This window comes from Lingula anatina, chromosome 2 (genome assembly GCF_051362555.1).
Source record: "Lingula anatina isolate TDL-2025a chromosome 2, LinAna3.0, whole genome shotgun sequence".
Lineage (NCBI taxonomy): Eukaryota > Metazoa > Brachiopoda > Lingulata > Lingulida > Lingulidae > Lingula > Lingula anatina.
The window spans coordinates 22052291-22071412 of NC_141768.1; the positions used below are offsets into that span (position 1 = coordinate 22052291).

Here is a 19122-nt window from a genome sequence, read left to right on the forward strand (position 1 = left end):
TAATTTGAACTATTTTGCACTAAATTTTTCTTACAATTTCCAGCTGAAGGATATATACCAACCCCTATCTCCCCAGTCTGTCACGATCACCAGGTTAAGGTAAATGCTAATCGCATGATTTATCTACCATTGGAAAATTCGGGTTAAATGTAGTTTAATCTCATAAAGGCTCCAGCTCCACGTATATTCATGCATAGCAGATGTTTACTAACAGCAAGTCATTAACATGTTCAGCTCATCAGCAATCTATCAAATAAGAAAACTAATGTTGATACTACACATCAACATCAAATCAACGTGATATATATGATTTCAGCCCAGGTAGTATCAAGGTTGAATACGAGATGACACTGAGTCCATCAACAATCCAGCGCACTGCAGAGCAGGTTCAGCAAGTGTTTGAACAGGGCACAAAGGCCGGAATCATGGGGAGCTATGCAATTGTTGGAGGCTCCATCAATGTGACTGGTGAGTTATAAGTTTGGCACAGTTTTTAAGTCCTCTTGACTACAAAGATAAGCTTATATGACAATCAAAATATATGCTTTCCGCCCAGACTCATTCTGAATATATAGGTCCATTTAACATAAAAAAATTATTCGAAGTAAGCGAGATGAAGATTTGTTTTTTTTTTCAACTGGAACTTTACTGACATAAGTATAGCACCTTAAATCACTAAAAAATAATTACTAGATTTATCTGTTCTCACATAAAAAACGTAAACGGACTAATTATCAACTTTCGTTACTATCGTTCTCAGTATCATCTCAAATTCTCCAATCGATCTTGTTTATTTTCACTAAAGTAGAAAATCTGCAACTTGTCAGCAGGAGTCTAACGTCTCAGAAAATGTCTACAATGTTAATTTAAGATAACAAATAGCCAAATAGCCTGCAGTTATTTTAGCGGTGTGGCCGGGTTTTTAAAAAATTGAAAAAACTTTTCGTTGCGTCTTTTTATATGGTTGTCAAAAAAAAAAAAAAAAAAAAAAAAAAAAAAAAAAAAAAAAAAAAAAACAGATTAAAAGACTGCAGCGTGTTCAGAACATCTTAGCTAGAATATTAACCCGTACATCCATGAGTAATCATATCACCCCAGTTTTAAAAGAGTTACATTGCGTACCTTTGCAAGCCATGGTTTTATTTAAATTTCTAGTCTTTGTTCATGATGCTTTTAACAAAGTTGCACCGATCTACTTAAGTGAATTAGTCACTCACTATGTTTCAGCAAGAAACCTGCGGTCTGTAGACAAATTGTTACTTAAGCCGGTAAAAATGCGCCTTAATACTTTTGGTGACATTTCTTTTAAATCAGCAGGTCCAAAGGAATGGAATTTATTACCACTGGTAATCCGATCAATTGAGTCTACCAAGCATTTTAAAAGAACTGAAGACATACCTATTCAGGAATTTTTTTACTAATCGACTTTTAAATTGATTTTACAAATTTTATAGTAATTGCATCTGTGCACTGTAAGAAATAAGACTGTTCTACTTATAATTTTTTTCTGTGTGCAAATACGGCTGTTTTTTTACCTAGAATTTTTTCTTAACAAACATATTTTAATTATGTAATGTAAGTGCTTTTATGTGAGAATCCGTATGTTTTATCTGGAATACTCAATTTTTTTGTCGTTAAGCTCTGAAATTTTTTATTCATCTATTCCTAATAATTGATTTCTTCTGGACATGTTATAATGGATTTTAGACTCAAAACAAATTTATTATTATTATTATTATTATTTTAGCTCAGATCGTCAAGTTTAGTCGCTTGGGTTTTTCATATAATTATTTAAAAAACTTTCGTTACCAAAACATTGTTTGCTGAATACGAAAACTCCCCGCACTAGCAAGGCATGATCATGAATTAAAAAAAAATTCCATGATTTTCGCAGAAAAATAGATTTACCACTCCCAGTCACAAGAGTTAGAAAAAAGTAGAATCCCCAAATGTATCTTTAACCCAATTTTTCACTTTTCTGTTTTTATCTTCAAATGGACCTACTACATATTGTGGATGATTGTCAGCAATTTTTTTATCAAACTATTCCAGAAGCCACAGCTACATCTACAACTGCGACAACAGTGCCTACATCATCTACGGTTTCTTCCACTAAAGGGTCTTCACCAAGTACAGCATCTTCAACATTGTCTACGGTATCAACTACTGTAACCTCTACACCAATAACATCATCTAAAACATTGTCTACGGTGTCAACTACTGTAACTTCTACACCAATAACATCATCTACCATATTGTCTACGGTGTCAACTACTGGGTCTCCTACGCCAAGTACAGCTTTTACAACACCGTCTACTTTGTCTTCTACTGCATCTCCTACACCAAGCACAGCATCTACAACATCGTCTACTGTGACAACTACTGGATCCTCTACACCAAGCACAGCATCTACAACATCGTCTACTATGACAACTACTGGATCCTCTACACCAAGCACAGCGTCTACTACGTCGTCTACTATGACAACTACTGGATCCTCTACACCAAGCACAGCGTCTACTACGTCGTCTACTATGACAACTACTGGATCCTCTACACCAAGCACAGCGTTTACAACATCGTCTGCTGTGACAACTACTGGATCCTCTACACCAAGCACAGCATCTACAGCATCGTCTACGATGACAACTACTGGATCCTCTACATCAAGCACAGCGTCTACAACATCGTCTACTATGACAACAAATGGATCTTCTACACCAAGCACAGCATCTACAACATCCTCTACGATGACAACTACTGGATCCTCTACACCAAGCACAGCGTCTACAACATCGTCTACTTTGACAACTACTGGATCCTCTACACCAAGCACAGCGTCTACTACGTCGTCTACTATGACAACTACTGGATCCTCTACACCAAGCACAGCGTCTACAACATCGTCTACTGTGACAACTAATGGATCTTCTACACCAAGAACGGCATCTACATTATCATCTTTTGTGTCAAGAACAACGATGCCATCAACCGAAGCTCAGAATGCAACAACAACCATGACTATGCCATCAACTGTAGTGCAGAATGCAACATCAACCACGACTATGCCATCGACTGTAGCAGAGAATGTCACAATGTCAACATCATCGACACCATTGTCTACTACTGGATCATCTACACCAAGTTCAGCATCTACAACATCGTCTTTTGTGTCAAGAACAACGATGCCATCAACCGAAGCTCAGAATGCAACAACAACCACGACTATGCCATCAACTGTAGCACAGAATGCAACATCAACCACGACTATGACATCAACTGTAGCACAGAATGTCACAATGTCAACATCATCGACACCTTTGTCTACTACTGGATCATCTTCACCATCATCTGCTACTGGATCTACGTCGACAACTGTGTCCACTGTGTCTATGACTGCGGCTTCTAAACCAAGTACAACATCGACAACAGTATCTGCTGTGTCTACTACTGGAGAGTCTACATCAACTTTTTCAACCACTGGGGGATCAACACCAAGTACTGCATCTACCACTTTGTCTGCTGTATCTACTACTGGAGCTTCTACAGCAAGCACAGCGTCTACAACTTTATCTATTGTGTCTACTACATCTACTAGAGCAACGACATCGACTGAAGCTAAGAACGCAACATCATCTCCAACTATGGCATCAACTGTAGCCCAAAACACAACAGCTTCGACTACATCTTCCACTGCGGCTACCACTGCGGGTACCACTCCAAGTGCAGCAACTTCGAGTTCTACAGTGTCAACAACTGTGACTACACAGGCACCAACTACAACCACACTTGGACCACCTCAGACATTTAGAGGGAAGATTAAAGTCGACCTAGTTTTCTATCCTGTCTACTTAAATAATCTCACAGAGGCTTACGCCGGTCTTGTGTACAGTATGAGGGTACATGTAAGTATCTGGGCATTTTCTTTTCATGGAGAAAGTAATGACTGTCACTGAAAATCGAACTTTTTAATATCAGGAAGATGATAATTTATAGTGTTGATGTTTTATTGTCTAACAGATGTCGACAAACATTTTAATGTTTTTGTTTGCCTCATATTGTATTCTTTCAGCTTTTGGAGATCTACAAACCTTTAAACCCAACAGATGTTCATATCATAAATTTAAGGTAAGATAAGTTGATATGAGTTTATATTTCAATGTTTTTCTAAATGAAAGCATTAAGGCTCACCAGCATTGGATAGTTACTTGAGAAATATTATCCTTGCTTATATTAAATTACCTTTTAGCTGTGATGGTGAAACTGTTTTTCTTTCAAAAATAACATGAATGAATTATATTCATATGTATTCCAGCAATGGTAGTATTATCGTTGAGTATGACGTAACTTTCGCCCCTACTTCAACACCCATCACCCCACAGCAGGTGCGACAGGTGTTTGACCAAAGGACATCAGACGGCTTTATAGGAACACATCGATTCGAAAGGGAATCTGTTGTAATATTCGGTAATTATAATCTTTATCTTATTTAATCTTAGATATATAAGCTAATTAAGGATTCAATATAATTTTATTTACTAAATTAGCTTGTATTTTACCGAGTGAAACATGTTTTATTTCAGAAACAACACCAGGTACCGTATCTTCTACAACAACACGTGTTATGACTACAACTGCAACGACAAATACAACGCCCACTCCAACCACTGTAACGACTTCATTGCCAGCCACCACAGTGGCGTTAACTGCAGCCCAAAACACCACAGCGTCTGCAAGTACGCCATCAACTGTGGCGCAGAACACAATGTTAACTACTACCATGCCATCAACTGTAGCTCAGAATGCAACATTAACTACAAAAATACCATCAACTGTAGGTCACACTGCAACATCAAACACAACTATGGCGTCAATTCTAGCTCAGAATTTAACATCCACCACGACTTTGGCATCAACTGTAGCTCAGAATGCAACAGTCACGACTAATGCAATGACTAAAGCTCAGAATGTGACGTCAACCACGACTATGCCATCAACTTTAGTTCAGAATGTAACATCAGCCACGACTTTGCCATCAACTGTAGCTCAGAATGCAACATCAGACACGACTTTGCCATCAACTGTAGCTCAGAATGCAACATCAACCACGATTGTGGCATCAACTGTTTCTCAGAATGCAACAACCACAGCTATGCCATCAACCATTGCTCATAATATAACATCTACCACGACTATTCCGTCAAGTGTAACTCAAAATGCAAAACTAACTACGATTATGGCATCAACTGTAGCTCAGAATGCAACATCGACCACTATTATGGCATCAACTGTTTCTCAGAATGCAACAACCACAGCTATGCCATCAACATTTGCTCATAATACAACATCAGCCACGACTTTGCCATCAACTGTAGCTCAAAATGCAACATCAACAACAACTGTTGCATCAACTGTAGCTCAAAATGCAACATCAACAACAACTGTTGCATCAACTGTAGCTCAAAATGCAACATCAACCACTTTTATGGCATCAACTGTTTCTCAGAATGCATCAACCACGACTATGGCATCAACTGTTTCTCAGAATGCATCAACCACGACTATGGCATCAACTGTAGCTCACAATGTAACATCACCCACGGCTATGGCATCAACTGTAGCTCAGAATGCAACATCAACCACGACTACGGCATCAACTGTAGCTCAAAATGCAACATCTGTTTCTCAGAATGCATCAACCACGACTATGGCATCAACTGTTTCTCAGAATGCATCAACCACGACTATGGCATCAACTGTAGCTCACAATGTAACATCACCCACGGCTATGGCATCAACTGTAGCTCAGAATGCAACATCAACCACGACTACGGCATCAACTGTAGCTCAAAATGCAACATCAGCCACGACTTTGGCATCAACTGAAGCTCAGAATGAAACATCAACCATGACAATGCCATCAACTGTAGCTCAGAATGAAACATCAACCACGACTATGGCATCAACTGTAGCTAGAAATGAAACATCAACCACGACTTTGCCATCAACTGTAGCTCAGAATGCAACATCAACCACAACTGTTGCATCAACTGTAGCTCAAAATGCAACATCAACCACTTTTATGGCATCAACTGTTTCTCGGAATGCATCACCCACGACTGTGGCATCAACTGTTTCTCAGAATGCATCAACCACGACTATGGCATCAACTGTAGCTCATAATACAACATCAACCACGACTATGCCATCAACTGTAGCTCATAATGCAACATCAACCACGACTACGGCATCAACTGTAGCTCAAAATGCGACATCAGCCACGACTTTGGCATCAACTGAAGCTCAGAATGAAACATCATCCACGACAATGCCATCAACTGTAGCTCAGAATGCAACATCAACAACAACTGTTGCATCAACTGTAGCTCAGAATGCAACATCAACCACGACTATGGCATCAACTGTAGCTCAAAATGCAACATCAGCCACGACTGTGTTGTCAACTGTAGCTCAAAATGCAACAACAACCACGACTATGGCATCAACTGTTTCTCAGAATGCATCAACCACGACTGTGGCATCAACAGTTTCTCGGAATGCATCAGCCACGACTATGGCATCAACTGTAGCTCAGAATGCAACAACAACCACGACTATGGCATCAACTGTAGCGCAGAATGAAACATCAACCACGACAATGGCATCAACTGTTTTTGAGAATGCAACATCAACCACGACTGTGTCGTCAACTGTAGCTCAAAATGCAACAACAACCACGATTAGGGCATCAACTGAAGCTCAGAATGAAACATCAACCACGACTTTGGCATCAACTGTAGCTCAGAATGCAACATCAACCACGACTTTGGCATCAACCATTGCTCAAAATGCAACATCAACAACGACTTTATCATCAACCGTATCTCAGAATGTAACATCCAGCGCAACTGTGCAATCAACTGCAGCGCACAATGTAACATCAACCACGAATTTGCCATCAACTGTAGCTCAGAATTCAACAACCACAGCTATGCCATCAACATCAACCACGACTGTGCCATCAACTGTTGCTCAGAATGCAACATCGACCACGATTCTGGCATCAACTGTTTCTCAGAATGCAACAACCACAACTTTGCCATCAACCGTTGCTAATAATTCAACATCAACTATGACTATTCCATCAACTGTAGCTCAAAATGCAACATCCGCCACAACTATGCTATCAACTGTGACCCAAAATGAAACATCAGCCACGACTAAAGCGTCAACTGTAGCTCAGAATGTAACATCAGCCACGACTATGCCATCAACTATAGTTCAGAATGTAACATCAGCCACGACTATAGCTTCAACTGTAGCTCAGAATGTAACATCAGCCACGACTGTAGCATCAACTGTAGCTCAAAATGCAACATCAACCATGACTATGGCATCAACTGTATTTCAGAATGTAACAACAACCACGGCTATTCCACCAACTGAAGCTCAGAATGCAACTACCGCGACTATGCCATCAACTGTTGCTCAGAATGCAACAATCACAATGAAGACATCAACTCTTGCTCCAAATGCAACATCAACTACGGCAATGCCATCAACTGGAGCTGATAATACAACATCAAGCACGACTATGTCATCAACTGTTGCTCAAAATGTAACATCAGGCACGACTGTGGGATCAACTGCTGCTGAAAATGCAACATCCACTGCTACTGTGCCATCAACTGCAGCTCAGAATGCAACAACAACAACCACTTTGTCAACAACTGTCGCTCAAAATGTGACATCAACTACAACTATGATATTTACTATTCCTCACAATGAAACTTCAACCACAGCATTGACTTCGACTTTATCTCATAATGCAACATCAACCACGGCAATGACATCAACCGAAGCTCAGGACACAACATCAACAACGATTATGCCATCAACTGTAGCCCAGAATGTAACATCAACCACGACTTTACCATCAACTGTGGATCAAAATGTAACATCAACCACTGTAATGCCATCAACTGAAGCTCAGAACACTACATCAACAACTACTATGCCATCAACTGTAGCCCAGAATGTAACATCAACTACGACTTTGGGATCAACTGTGGCTCAGAATGTAACATCCGCAACGACTGTGCCTTCAACTGTAGCCCAGAATGTAACATCAACCACGACTGTGCCATCAACCGTAGCTCAAAATACAACAACAACCACAACTGTGCCATCAACTGTGGCCCAAAATGCAACATCAGCCACTACTATGGCATCAACTGTTGAACAGAATGCAACATCAACTACAACCATGCCATCAACGGTGGCAGAGAATGCAACAGTGTCTACAGGATCGACACCGTCTAGTACTGGATCTCTTACAGTTAGCACAGCTCCCACCACAGTGTCTACTATTTCCACTACTATAACTTCTACATCGAGCACAGCATCTACAACATCGCCTACTGTGTCTACTACCATAACTTCTACATCGACTACAGCACCCAAAACAACATCAACAGTGTCCACAACAGTGACAACTTCATTACCAACTACTTCCTCGACTCCTTCAATTTCGATAACGACAGCTGCAGGTTCGACAAAAGTAGACCAAACCTCGACTACAGAAAGTCCAGTGTCCACAACAGTGACAACTCCATTACCAACTACTTCCTCGACTCCTTCCATTTCCTTAACGACAGCTGCAGGTTCTACAATAGTAGACCAAACTACAGAAAGTCAAGTGACCACAACAATGACAGTGTCAGCGAATACAACTGCCGGTTTAGTTGAAACTACTACTGAAGAGAGACTGTATGCTGTTGTTCGGATTACCCTGCGCCTCACTAATATTTTTTACACTCCAAGCCTTGCAGATTCCAAGTCAAGTGAATACCTGTTGCTGCGTTCCCGCTTTGTCAGTGCGGTAAGTGAACTTAATACGTGGACCAGTCAACGGCATAGTTAGTGAAGAATGATACAGGGATTTTGTATTTTGTGATGTGTGTCGTTAACTGAAAAGGCCACTTGAGGCTTTGTGATTTAAAAGAATAATTCATTGAAATTAAGCTTCTTGAAAAACTATACTTGTCTTTAAAATTACAAATCATGTTGGACTTGTTTTCGATAGACCTATTTTCATTGAGACCCAATTTATATAGTTGTTTTATAATAATTGTTTTTAACCATTATATACTGTGTTAAATTATGCTAAATGTATTTTGCAGATGGAAACATTCCTTCTCTCCACTGTGTTCGGCGGTTCTTATGAGCGGATTGCTTCTGTCACTTTCAGGTAGGGTTGTAGACAAATAAATATTTCCCTGCTATGCCTTTGAAGAGAATATTATAAAAAGTTACGTAAAAGAATGTGTAGTTAAAGTATTATTTACCATACTTAATATGTCTTTGAAGAGAATATTATAAAAAGTTACGTAAAAGAATGTGTAGTTAAAGTATTATTTACCATACTTAATATGAACACCACTGTGATGGCGGGCAGGGTACGGTTTGTTATTTTCTACATACTGCAACCATGTAAAGTGTAAAAATTGGAAGTAACTCTTTTTGACATATTCGGCCAAAATACATGCTTTATATTTTCAGTAATGGTAGCGTAGTGACGACATTTGACATATTCGGCCAAAATACATGCTTTATCTTTTCAGTAATGGTAGCGTAGTGACGACATTTGACGTGTATTTCTCCACGCCCGTCAGTGTGGCGGCTGTCCGGCTCTTATTCCTGAATCAAACGACAGGAGGAAACTCGTTTGGAATCTTTGAATTCGATCAAGCTGCGTCAGTAGTTGAAGGTAGGAAGTTTTTTGTGTATCCAGCCACCTTAACCTGTCAGTGATTTTAGATGGATTTATGAGTATCAGAAATCAGTATCTGTAAAGGAGCTGTACTACAGGCTTACTAGTACTTATTTACATTTAATATATAAAGCATATATGGGTATCAGAAATTAGTATCTGTAAAGGACCTGTACTACAGGCTTACTAGTACTTATTCACATTTAATATTTAGAAGACTAATCACATTAATTAGACTTTTCCAAAATATAAAATCTTTTGCCTATCCTAATGAACTTTCAAATCTCATTTTTCCAAGGGCATTATCTCGTGCCTGATTGGATAAGTGCAATGCTATATGTGCCTGCCGATAACGTCAGTACTAACACATTACAATCTTCTTTCCAGGAGTAGTCCAAACAACTACCACGTCCACAACGCCTGTCTCAACTACCACAATCAAGAACCCAGCGACCCCTGCAGAAATATCAAGTCCAGAATTCATGTTCCTGGACTGGCAGCTGGCCCTCCTCATCACTGGCTGTATCATCGTGTTCTTCCTCATCATACTTCTCTGTGCAACTGTAAGCAGTTTACTATGTCAAAGATTATTTCAACTTAAAACTGGTATTTTGTGTTCATTTATTAGAATGAAGGCAGTAAGGCTACATGTTTTATTTATTGGTAAACCCACCCCCTAAAAATGAGAAAGGGGTAAAAAGAAAAGAAAAAAGATTTTAAAAAGTGACAAGTCAGTAAAATATCTCTGTCTTTACTTGGTCTTGGAATCAAATTTTTATGTGATATACCTTTTATTGTACAGTGTTGCACAAAATACCATCGCAAGAAGTCTGAACTTCGCAAGAAAGCCATATATCAACAGAGAATGAACGAAAAATCACAGTCGAACGCAGCATACGATAACTTCATACTGGCAGCCAAGGCGGCCCAGCCCCCTGAAGACTTCAGAGAGCTCGAGGAGATTCAGACGGCCAACCAGTACTTAAATATCATAGATGAGATAGCTAGTCCAGAAAACGAACTCAGCAGGGTACCAGGGCCATCTCAAAGTAATAGCGGCAGTTCGGGGAGTACGTCAGGGAGCGAATCTAACCTGGTAAATACCGCTTGTACATTATTTCTCCAGGCATTTTCCAAAACGATTTCGGAATTTATAATTAAAAAAACAGGGACAAGTCCGTTAAACATATTACTTTCTGCCTCAAAATCGTTTAGTCTTTATTCGTACCCAAAGCCACTGAAATAAATTCAGAATTGAACTGGATGAAAAAAGTTCTGATTTGTACATTTTTCACTATTTGCAATAAGGCAACCTTTACATAATTCAAAGGAATGGCTTTTTTGCCTTCAAAACCGTGATTCAGAGTAAAAAGGTATTTGCTTAAAGTAATTGACTTTGGTTAAATTTGGTACACTTGTATTTTTACAGTTTCTCACAATTTGTTGTTTATCCGTTTCAGGCTACTAGCTCCAAAAACTACGAAAAAGGATATGACAATAAAGTGATAATTTACACGGACGATGAAACAAAGACTTATTACGACCAAGTGGCTGAAACGTGGGAAACTCATATGTGATTTTATGACAAGAGTTTTACATAAATCATAATATAAGAGTTTTACATGAATCCAAATATTTTAATTTCATTGTTATACATTTCGTTTCATAAAAACACAAAACGTCCTCTTGCATCATTGTAAATATTATGGATTACACAGTAAAACTCGCATCATCCTCATTCATAACTTCATCAGTCGCGAGATTAAGGGTTGTTTTTTAGAAAGCCTTTTTATTGGTATGAGAGGAGAATCGTAAGGATCTTTTCTGCTCTGGGAAATCTGGTCACCCATCCTTATTTAGCTTTGCCAATTTCCACTCACTTCTTAAGCGGAGTCCAATTACATAGGGAGTGAGTGAATGAGGGATTGACGCGGTCGCACCAGCACAGAAACTGAGAGGTATTGTTAAGATAAGTTGAATATACGTTAGAAATGAATGAAGAGTTTGAAGACGCGATGGTCTCTGCTAGACCGCTCACAAGTGGATGTGCTGGTGCTCCATGTAAACGCATGTAATACTAGTATATCCAAAACAGTACATACACGAACGTCCACATACTTTTTTCGTCCTTGTTTTATTGTACTGATCACAATGGGTATTTAGTTGGCATCGACTTTTATATACATACAATATTATATATTAGTATTTGTTTTATTTTGTACAGAAAATAGGCCTATCTCGTGTTTAATGTGATGATTCAAATGTTAAACATCTATATTAGGATTACACGTACGTAGGTCTATTTATATAATGAATAGTTTTTATGACAATTGCCTACGTATTTATTCATACTTTAAATTATATAGTAAGCACAAATAAAATCAGTACATTGCATAATCCATATCCTGATCCACATCCTGCAATTGAGGGAAGTCTCATTATTAAGAAGGCCAGTGAGTACAGGCGTGACATGTACTCATACAAAAGTTATCATACTGTCCGCATCGCAATTTTTAATGGAAGCTGCCGAGGCAGCCCTGTTTTAGAGAAATAGATATTGTACAATAAAATTCTTTTTTATACATGTAGTTAAATATGTTTGTTTATTTTATTTTATTTTAAAGGACCACAATTTAAATGCCTAGGTTCAGGAATTTATTGTATTCATTCATTTATTGTAAAAGTTATTACGTAGTACATCTGAAATATATAACAGCGCATTTACTTGAAAGGGTTTGCTTCATGCCGTCAGAATGGCCTGAACGGAACATATTCTTCAGAAAACATGCCCAACTAACGATATCTTTATCCAAATACACAAATTAAAAGCTCATTTTGTAAATTTTTGGCTTTAAAAAACGTCCTATTTGCTCGGCCTGGGAGTTAATGAGCTACGTGGTCACGTGGTCCAATGACGACAATCGAGCCACTGGAGAACAGAGCGTGCTTAGCTGTCAAACTGAGCTGCATTGTCTACCTGTAAGATGACTTCTCTGGCTTCTGATAAAAGTTTATACTCATTCAAATCTCTTACCCGAGGGGTCTAAATCCTGAAGCTGTGTAAAACCATTTCCCGTCTAGTCATTTCTTTAACAAGCATTTCATTATGGTTATCCCAAGTTGTATAAAACACTGCATTTGAATGAGTTAAGGGAAATGTTGATTATTGCATATGAGGTCCATGTTATTTGTGAAATTCAATTTATTTTATTAAACCGCTGACACTCCGTCTTGCATACTTTTATTAAACTGAGGTAAACAATGCCCGTTACCTTTACAAGTCCTATCTTAATCATCCATCTACCTGGAACTTCCTTTACCTCTTAATTAGAGGGTTAAATGGCATTCAATTTGTCTTGCTTGTATCGAACGCACTCTCTATCTAAGCTTTACTCCAGTTATCTCAGGTAAAAATCTACCTGTGCGTTAGTTACAAAGCGCAGCTCCCGTAGACCTGGGGGTACTAGATAAAATCTGAACACCAGGTTTATCGAGGAGCTAGAGAAAGAAAGGAAGAATTTTTCCTGCACAACTTCATAGGAATTTTAACACGGACTTGATCCAGCTTAGACCTCCAAACTAACAGGGTGACATGGGCAATTTTCACAAACAAATCATAAAACTATATTTCAGTTAACCGCCTTTAAAATAAATATACCGTTCTGGGTAAATTAAAATAGTTATTAAATCGCAAGCATATTTTTGACTTAAATGATGATTTTATTATTAATGGAAATTAAGCTACTATATGAGGTACATTTGCTGTGATTACGCTGTCCTTCATGTTTTGCGTAAGTCTACATTTTGCTGTATGTGCTTGTAATCTTTTTAAATATGTGCGTACAATTTTTGCAGGTCTGGTTACCCCCTGTTATGTGATGAGAGTATTAATTTGGCAATTAGTTCCTTAGCTTATTTGAATAGAATTGCAGTGTAAAATTTTCAACAAGATGTTGGCGAAATAGCCCATTACTCTTTGTAGGTATTTCCCCCGTCAAAGTTTGTCTAAAATTATCTTTCAATCTTTACTCTTTCAAAGACAGTATAAAGTTACCTGACATATTTTCGTGTAAACTTAATGACAAGCCAAGTGTCTCCAGTTCATTCCGTACTCAATTTTACCCAAGCAAATTTTTTTATTGAGTAGATCTTTATAGCACGTTGTTATAAGCTTACAAATTTGCAAAAAAAAAAAAAAAAAAAAAAAAAAAAAAAATGCGTACTGACGCAGAATTTGCGTTTCAAGTTATAAAATAATCAATCTTTTAAATTATTTAATATTTCAGATGAAATAATCTTCAGAAACAAATCCTCAAAGCATAAACGAATTAGGATAACGAACCATTTTATTATAGCAGTTCCCATTTTTTCTTTAATATAACGCTCTTTTTCTGTTTTTCCTCAACACGTTTTCTTCCACGGAAGCTTCAAGATACCCTGAGAGCAATTTCTTTTATTAATGTTCTCGACCGTGTTTGAACTTAATTGTTTAAGTATTGATATTTAACGTCATTTACAAATACCAATAAAATAACCCCATGAAATAAATGAGATATATTGAAAAATATGAAAGCCCACCAAGACGAGTTTCATACCTGTTATTACCTGGCTTGGGAATTGCAGCGGTGCATAATTAACAGGTTTGTTGTAAACGAGCTTTTGGTCAACTACAATGCATTTAAAATGCATCAGCAATCAGTAAGTTTGCCAACTGATGACAGTTAATCTGAAAGACTACCAGCTCTTGATATGATCTAAACCACCTGAGGTGACCATGATCTAGAGCATCGCAACTATTGTCACCGAAGTTAGTAAGTAAGTCACGGAAGACCGTCACAGACAAAGAAAGATTGTCAACGAGAGCTGCAATTTTGGTGAATCCCACGGCAACACACCGAGGCATAACGAAAATTCCTCAACTCCGTTCAACACAACTTTCCTTAACTTCTCCGTCTGTATGCACCTGCAGCTCAGTTGAGTCTCATAGACCTTTATCGTGATTGTCGTCACAGTACCACGTGACCCAGATCTGTTGCTTCATTTTTGCATATTGAGGTGAGGTTTACTAAAACGCTTTTTTTTCTACTAATAGATTGTTTTTATAATTTTTAAATGGCGGGGATCGATTAAAACATACCTCTAGTGTATAGATTGAGTGCTGTATCTTCAAAATTCGAGAAATGGATTTTTACATGAACATTGTCCTTGAACACTATTAATAACCAATATATGTAATTCCTCTCCTGCTTCTAAGTACATCTTTGTAGGGGCAGGCATTTGAAAACTGGCCTCTACTTAAACAAAGTAAGCTCCATTAAACATCACCGCCTGTTAGGGGACGGCCTGAAACGTCCTAAAATAGTAAAATAAAATCATTAGACCTTGTTAGATCACGATTGCAACAAAATCGTACAGATTATGTGATAAGGTTGGAAAATGAATTGTTTACATCTTGTAAGTTACAAATTAGACGATATCTAAGTAATCTATTTACATTTCACTGTGTCAAACAATTCAATAGTGGCGCCTACTGGAATTTGGTACACTTAATATATCACAGTGACTAAGGTAAGCACACTCAGGCACTACTCCGCGATCTGATAACCAAAATTATCAGGATAAGTTCAAATAAAAGGCCATTAGTTATTTACTTCCCCATTGCAATACCACAGGTACTGGTATATTACTAATGTACATTCAGGTAATTATTTGACATAGTAGGGATACTCAGATCGCTGATGACGAAACTGAAACACTTCCTCTTGGTGAACGCTGTGTGCTTTCTTTTGACTCAAGCATGGGCTCAGTCCACCGCAGCAGCGCCTGTAGGACAAGGTAAGTAGCCACGTCCTTCGGTCTTATTGTCTTATTGTCACATGTCTAAAATTTTCAAGTAGACCGGACATTAAACTATTAAAATGTTAACCTGTTCAGTCCGCAACTGTCTCCCCTCTTAAAAGTGATACAATAACATTCCCTGAAGGATCCAGAGGTGGGAACGACATCTTTTAAAGCTAAATTGTTTATTCAGTCGCCCGCCATCCCACCAAAGGAGGAGGGGGAGGTTAGGGAGTCGAGACACCATCTGAGGACGCAGAATTATGTTTCATAACCTTCAATTATCATTGGGGTAAATTGGAAAATAAACTTTTCTAAATCCACTAGCGACAAGTACCCTCAAAATGATGACGATAGTGTTATTATACTGGAATGTCCGTCGTTTATTTATGCTATGCCTACAGAACCAATCATAATTGACGATTGTTTTATGATCTGAAGTAATGATAATACATGCATTCACAAAGATAACTCATAATTCAAAATTCTGATGATGGTATAATAAGTTGTTTGACTGTTTACAAACAAACATAAACGACAAATACAGTGTACGTGCACTTTATACAAATGTAGTTTACACTGAATCGTATGTTCTTATGCCCACTGGCTGTTAGTTTACAATATCTATCTTATCATTAGAAACACAACATATATACTAACCACTGTATTACAGTAATGTTCAGATTTTAACTTGTCTAAGGATGCGGGACCACCGAGTTCTCCAGCCAAACAGGTGTGATAACATCCCCGGGATATTGTGGACAGGGGGCCTGTCAGTATCCACCCAGTATCACGTGCTGGTATACGGTCTCTGTCCCCGGTAATTATGCACGGATTTTTCGACTTTCTTCTTAATATGTTTCTGAATAGATATTTAGTTTTTATTTTCTAATCCAGTAACGGGATATATAATAAATTTTAGACACCTAGCTGGGTTCTTTTCTTGTGGTATTGAATTATCTCGAATCAATTGTCTTTTTTAATATCCAGTAAAATGCCTCTAGGGAATATTATCGTCACATATATCATATTAGCACGACCTGCCTAATAACTGTAAGGATTTTTAAAAAATTATCTTTCCTTTTGAAGGTGCATGCAAAATAGATCTTATTTTCACGAATTTTGATTTGGAAAATGGAGGATGCAATTATGACTTTCTGAACATAAGCTTCAAGCATTTGGGGTCTACCAATTCTACCACATTTTGCGACAGTAAATCATCTGTGACAGCACCACAGTTAAACGTGACATCTATTGTTATAGAGGACAACAGTTTTAATATGACATTTGTCAGTGACAGTTCGTCTACAGAAAAAGGGTTTCGTTTGGAGTATGAAGGATATTTGTGCACGACTCTCGCGCAGACAGACGACACCACAGAACACCACGAAACAACTAGAGAAGTCACTACTTTACACTGGCCTGCGATTACGTCTGAAACAATATTAATACCAAAAACAACTCAAAAGACAACTGCAATATTCAAAGCAATTTCAACAGCACAAAATAAAGTAACTGCAGCGATAACAGTGCCCAAAACAACAACAATGCAGTCATTTGCGTCATTTGTGTCAACTCGGCAACTTCAAACCAGTCCAAGTGCCATATTTATCTCTTCCAAAACTCTCTCAACAACTCGGAAATTTACGACGACATATGACAAGAAAACTTCGAGCTCTACAAATAAAGAGGTTACTACATCGAAAATGGGAAATTCTGATTCAGACAGGGGGTCCCAAAACAAGAACCCAATGATAAATTACCCCGTCTGGAGCTGGGTTCTCATTGCTGTAGGAGTGTGTTTGCTGGTGGTGGTAGCGATTGTGTTTGCGGTGCTGTACACGAAGAGGAAAAGGTGAGAGTACCCGTTATTGATTGCAAGGTGGAGATGTAACCCTAAGCATTATTACTAAATGGAGGGCGGACTTTCTGTTTGACGGGCCCTCAGTTTCGTTACACTTGATCTGTGGCCAGCAGTTTGTAAAGGTTTCCTTTTTCTGAACAGTGAACCTTTTTTTTACAAGGAAACGTGTATTCATAGAATCTAGATGAAATTTTGAATTAGAGTGGTCCTTTTCCCGATAAAACGGTCTTTCTTCAAAGCCCAGGGACCCTCCACCAATTGACTTTATTCTTCAAATAAGATTTAACAGGTAGAATTTTATGAAGGATTAGGCCTAGATATTGAAACCAACTGAAACAAGCTTAAGAGCGTCTCCTTCCCCAATCAACATCCTCTTATAAGTATCAACAACAATCCTGTTTATCGAACTTGTTTTGTTTTCTTTTCAGAGACAATCAGCCTCGTGAATATAGTGACATGGATGATGATTCTATCATGGTGTCTAATCAGCCGAATTCAAAACCGCCTGAGCTAGTACGCTATGAAGCACGGTAAACCAATTACGTGAACTCTGAACTTATTAGTTTATTATCGGGTGGCGAACGAGCGGAACACCGCCAGCAACCCCTCCCCCCCCCTCCCCAACCACCACTTCCAAACTTAATCAGATTTTGGACCCATATATTTTCACTGCTACGTGTATCATTACTTACGAGCGTCCTCTGGAAGGGGGTGCGTAAGTTGGTTGTTCGGACGTTTTATTTATTTTTTTTTTGGGGGGGGGGGGGGGAGAGGGGCTTTTTCTCGCGTTATTGGGGAGATTTAGGAAGGAAATTCTGTGTGTGGGAAATTACAGAGACAGGACGTGTGTCTGTGTTTGTCATAAGGAACGAGTTTGTGGTTGATTTTTAATTGTCTCTTCCTTTGAAATTTTGTCACAGTTTTTCCTTTCTTTTCAGAAATTCAGAGCAAAACAGCAAGGTTAGCTTCGGAGTCGAAGTCACCATATTTTCAAATGGAGCATTTGTACATTAGATACACGGACCTTATGGTTATGTCTATAAATAACTGGTCGCACAATGCAGAATTAGTACAAGTGCTTCATATTCATTCGATATTTAAGAGCGCTATAGTCTTCGTATTGCATGTTCTTAATTGCCGCTTAAAATTATTTTAGGCAACAAATTGATTACCCAATTCACAAACAATTTAGGGCGTATTCAACTCTCTCTCTCTCTCTCTCTCTCTCTCTCTCTCTCTCTGTTATGTGTAATATTCGGAATATTGTGAACAGTGAAGTCAACAAGTGGCAATTTGAATCCTGTAGCGGGATTGCTTTTGGAGTTTATAGAAAGAGGCTTCATTCATTCCAGAGATACACAAGCATAAGTACTGGGTATATCCTGTTATATAGATAATATGAAAAAGAAAACTGAAAGGTAACAGGCATGAGTTAACTGCTATTTATTGACTGAGGTGTAAATTTTATCAGTAATAAAGCTTCTCTTCGGTAATTACGAAGTTTCATTTTCGTCCTTATCATCAAAGTGAAACGATGTCTCATCCACTCAGACAGCAAGAATCAACATCGAGGAGGAACTAGCGGATAGACGCAGTTAAAGTCCCTAAATGTGAGAATGACTCTCGTAATATGCACCACGTGGACGTG

The 19122-nt window shown here is 38.3% G+C and overlaps 2 protein-coding genes across 2 annotated transcripts in view; both read left to right on the forward strand.

Annotated features, from left to right (window-relative positions):
* Nucleotides 1-12360, forward strand: part of LOC106172418 (uncharacterized) — a 24185-nt gene extending 11825 nt beyond the window's left edge. Inside the window, exons 3-13 of the mRNA XM_087006069.1 lie at nucleotides 44-99; nucleotides 317-468; nucleotides 2053-3905; nucleotides 4073-4128; nucleotides 4316-4467; nucleotides 4584-8881; nucleotides 9183-9250; nucleotides 9624-9769; nucleotides 10160-10335; nucleotides 10575-10868; nucleotides 11233-12360. Coding sequence (XP_086862195.1) covers nucleotides 44-99; nucleotides 317-468; nucleotides 2053-3905; nucleotides 4073-4128; nucleotides 4316-4467; nucleotides 4584-8881; nucleotides 9183-9250; nucleotides 9624-9769; nucleotides 10160-10335; nucleotides 10575-10868; nucleotides 11233-11349 — 7368 coding nt within the window. The 3' untranslated portion in view covers nucleotides 11350-12360. The remainder of the gene's footprint in view (nucleotides 1-43; nucleotides 100-316; nucleotides 469-2052; nucleotides 3906-4072; nucleotides 4129-4315; nucleotides 4468-4583; nucleotides 8882-9182; nucleotides 9251-9623; nucleotides 9770-10159; nucleotides 10336-10574; nucleotides 10869-11232) is intronic.
* Nucleotides 12361-14178: 1818 nt separating this feature from the next.
* Nucleotides 14179-18967, forward strand: LOC106172424 (uncharacterized). Its single transcript, XM_087006075.1, has 5 exons — nucleotides 14179-15607; nucleotides 16311-16430; nucleotides 16700-17465; nucleotides 17903-18004; nucleotides 18413-18967. Exons 1-5 carry the CDS (start codon nucleotides 15511-15513, stop codon nucleotides 18486-18488), a joined length of 1161 nt encoding a protein of 386 aa, XP_086862201.1. The 5' UTR covers nucleotides 14179-15510; the 3' UTR covers nucleotides 18489-18967.
* Nucleotides 18968-19122: the final 155 nt, after the last annotated feature.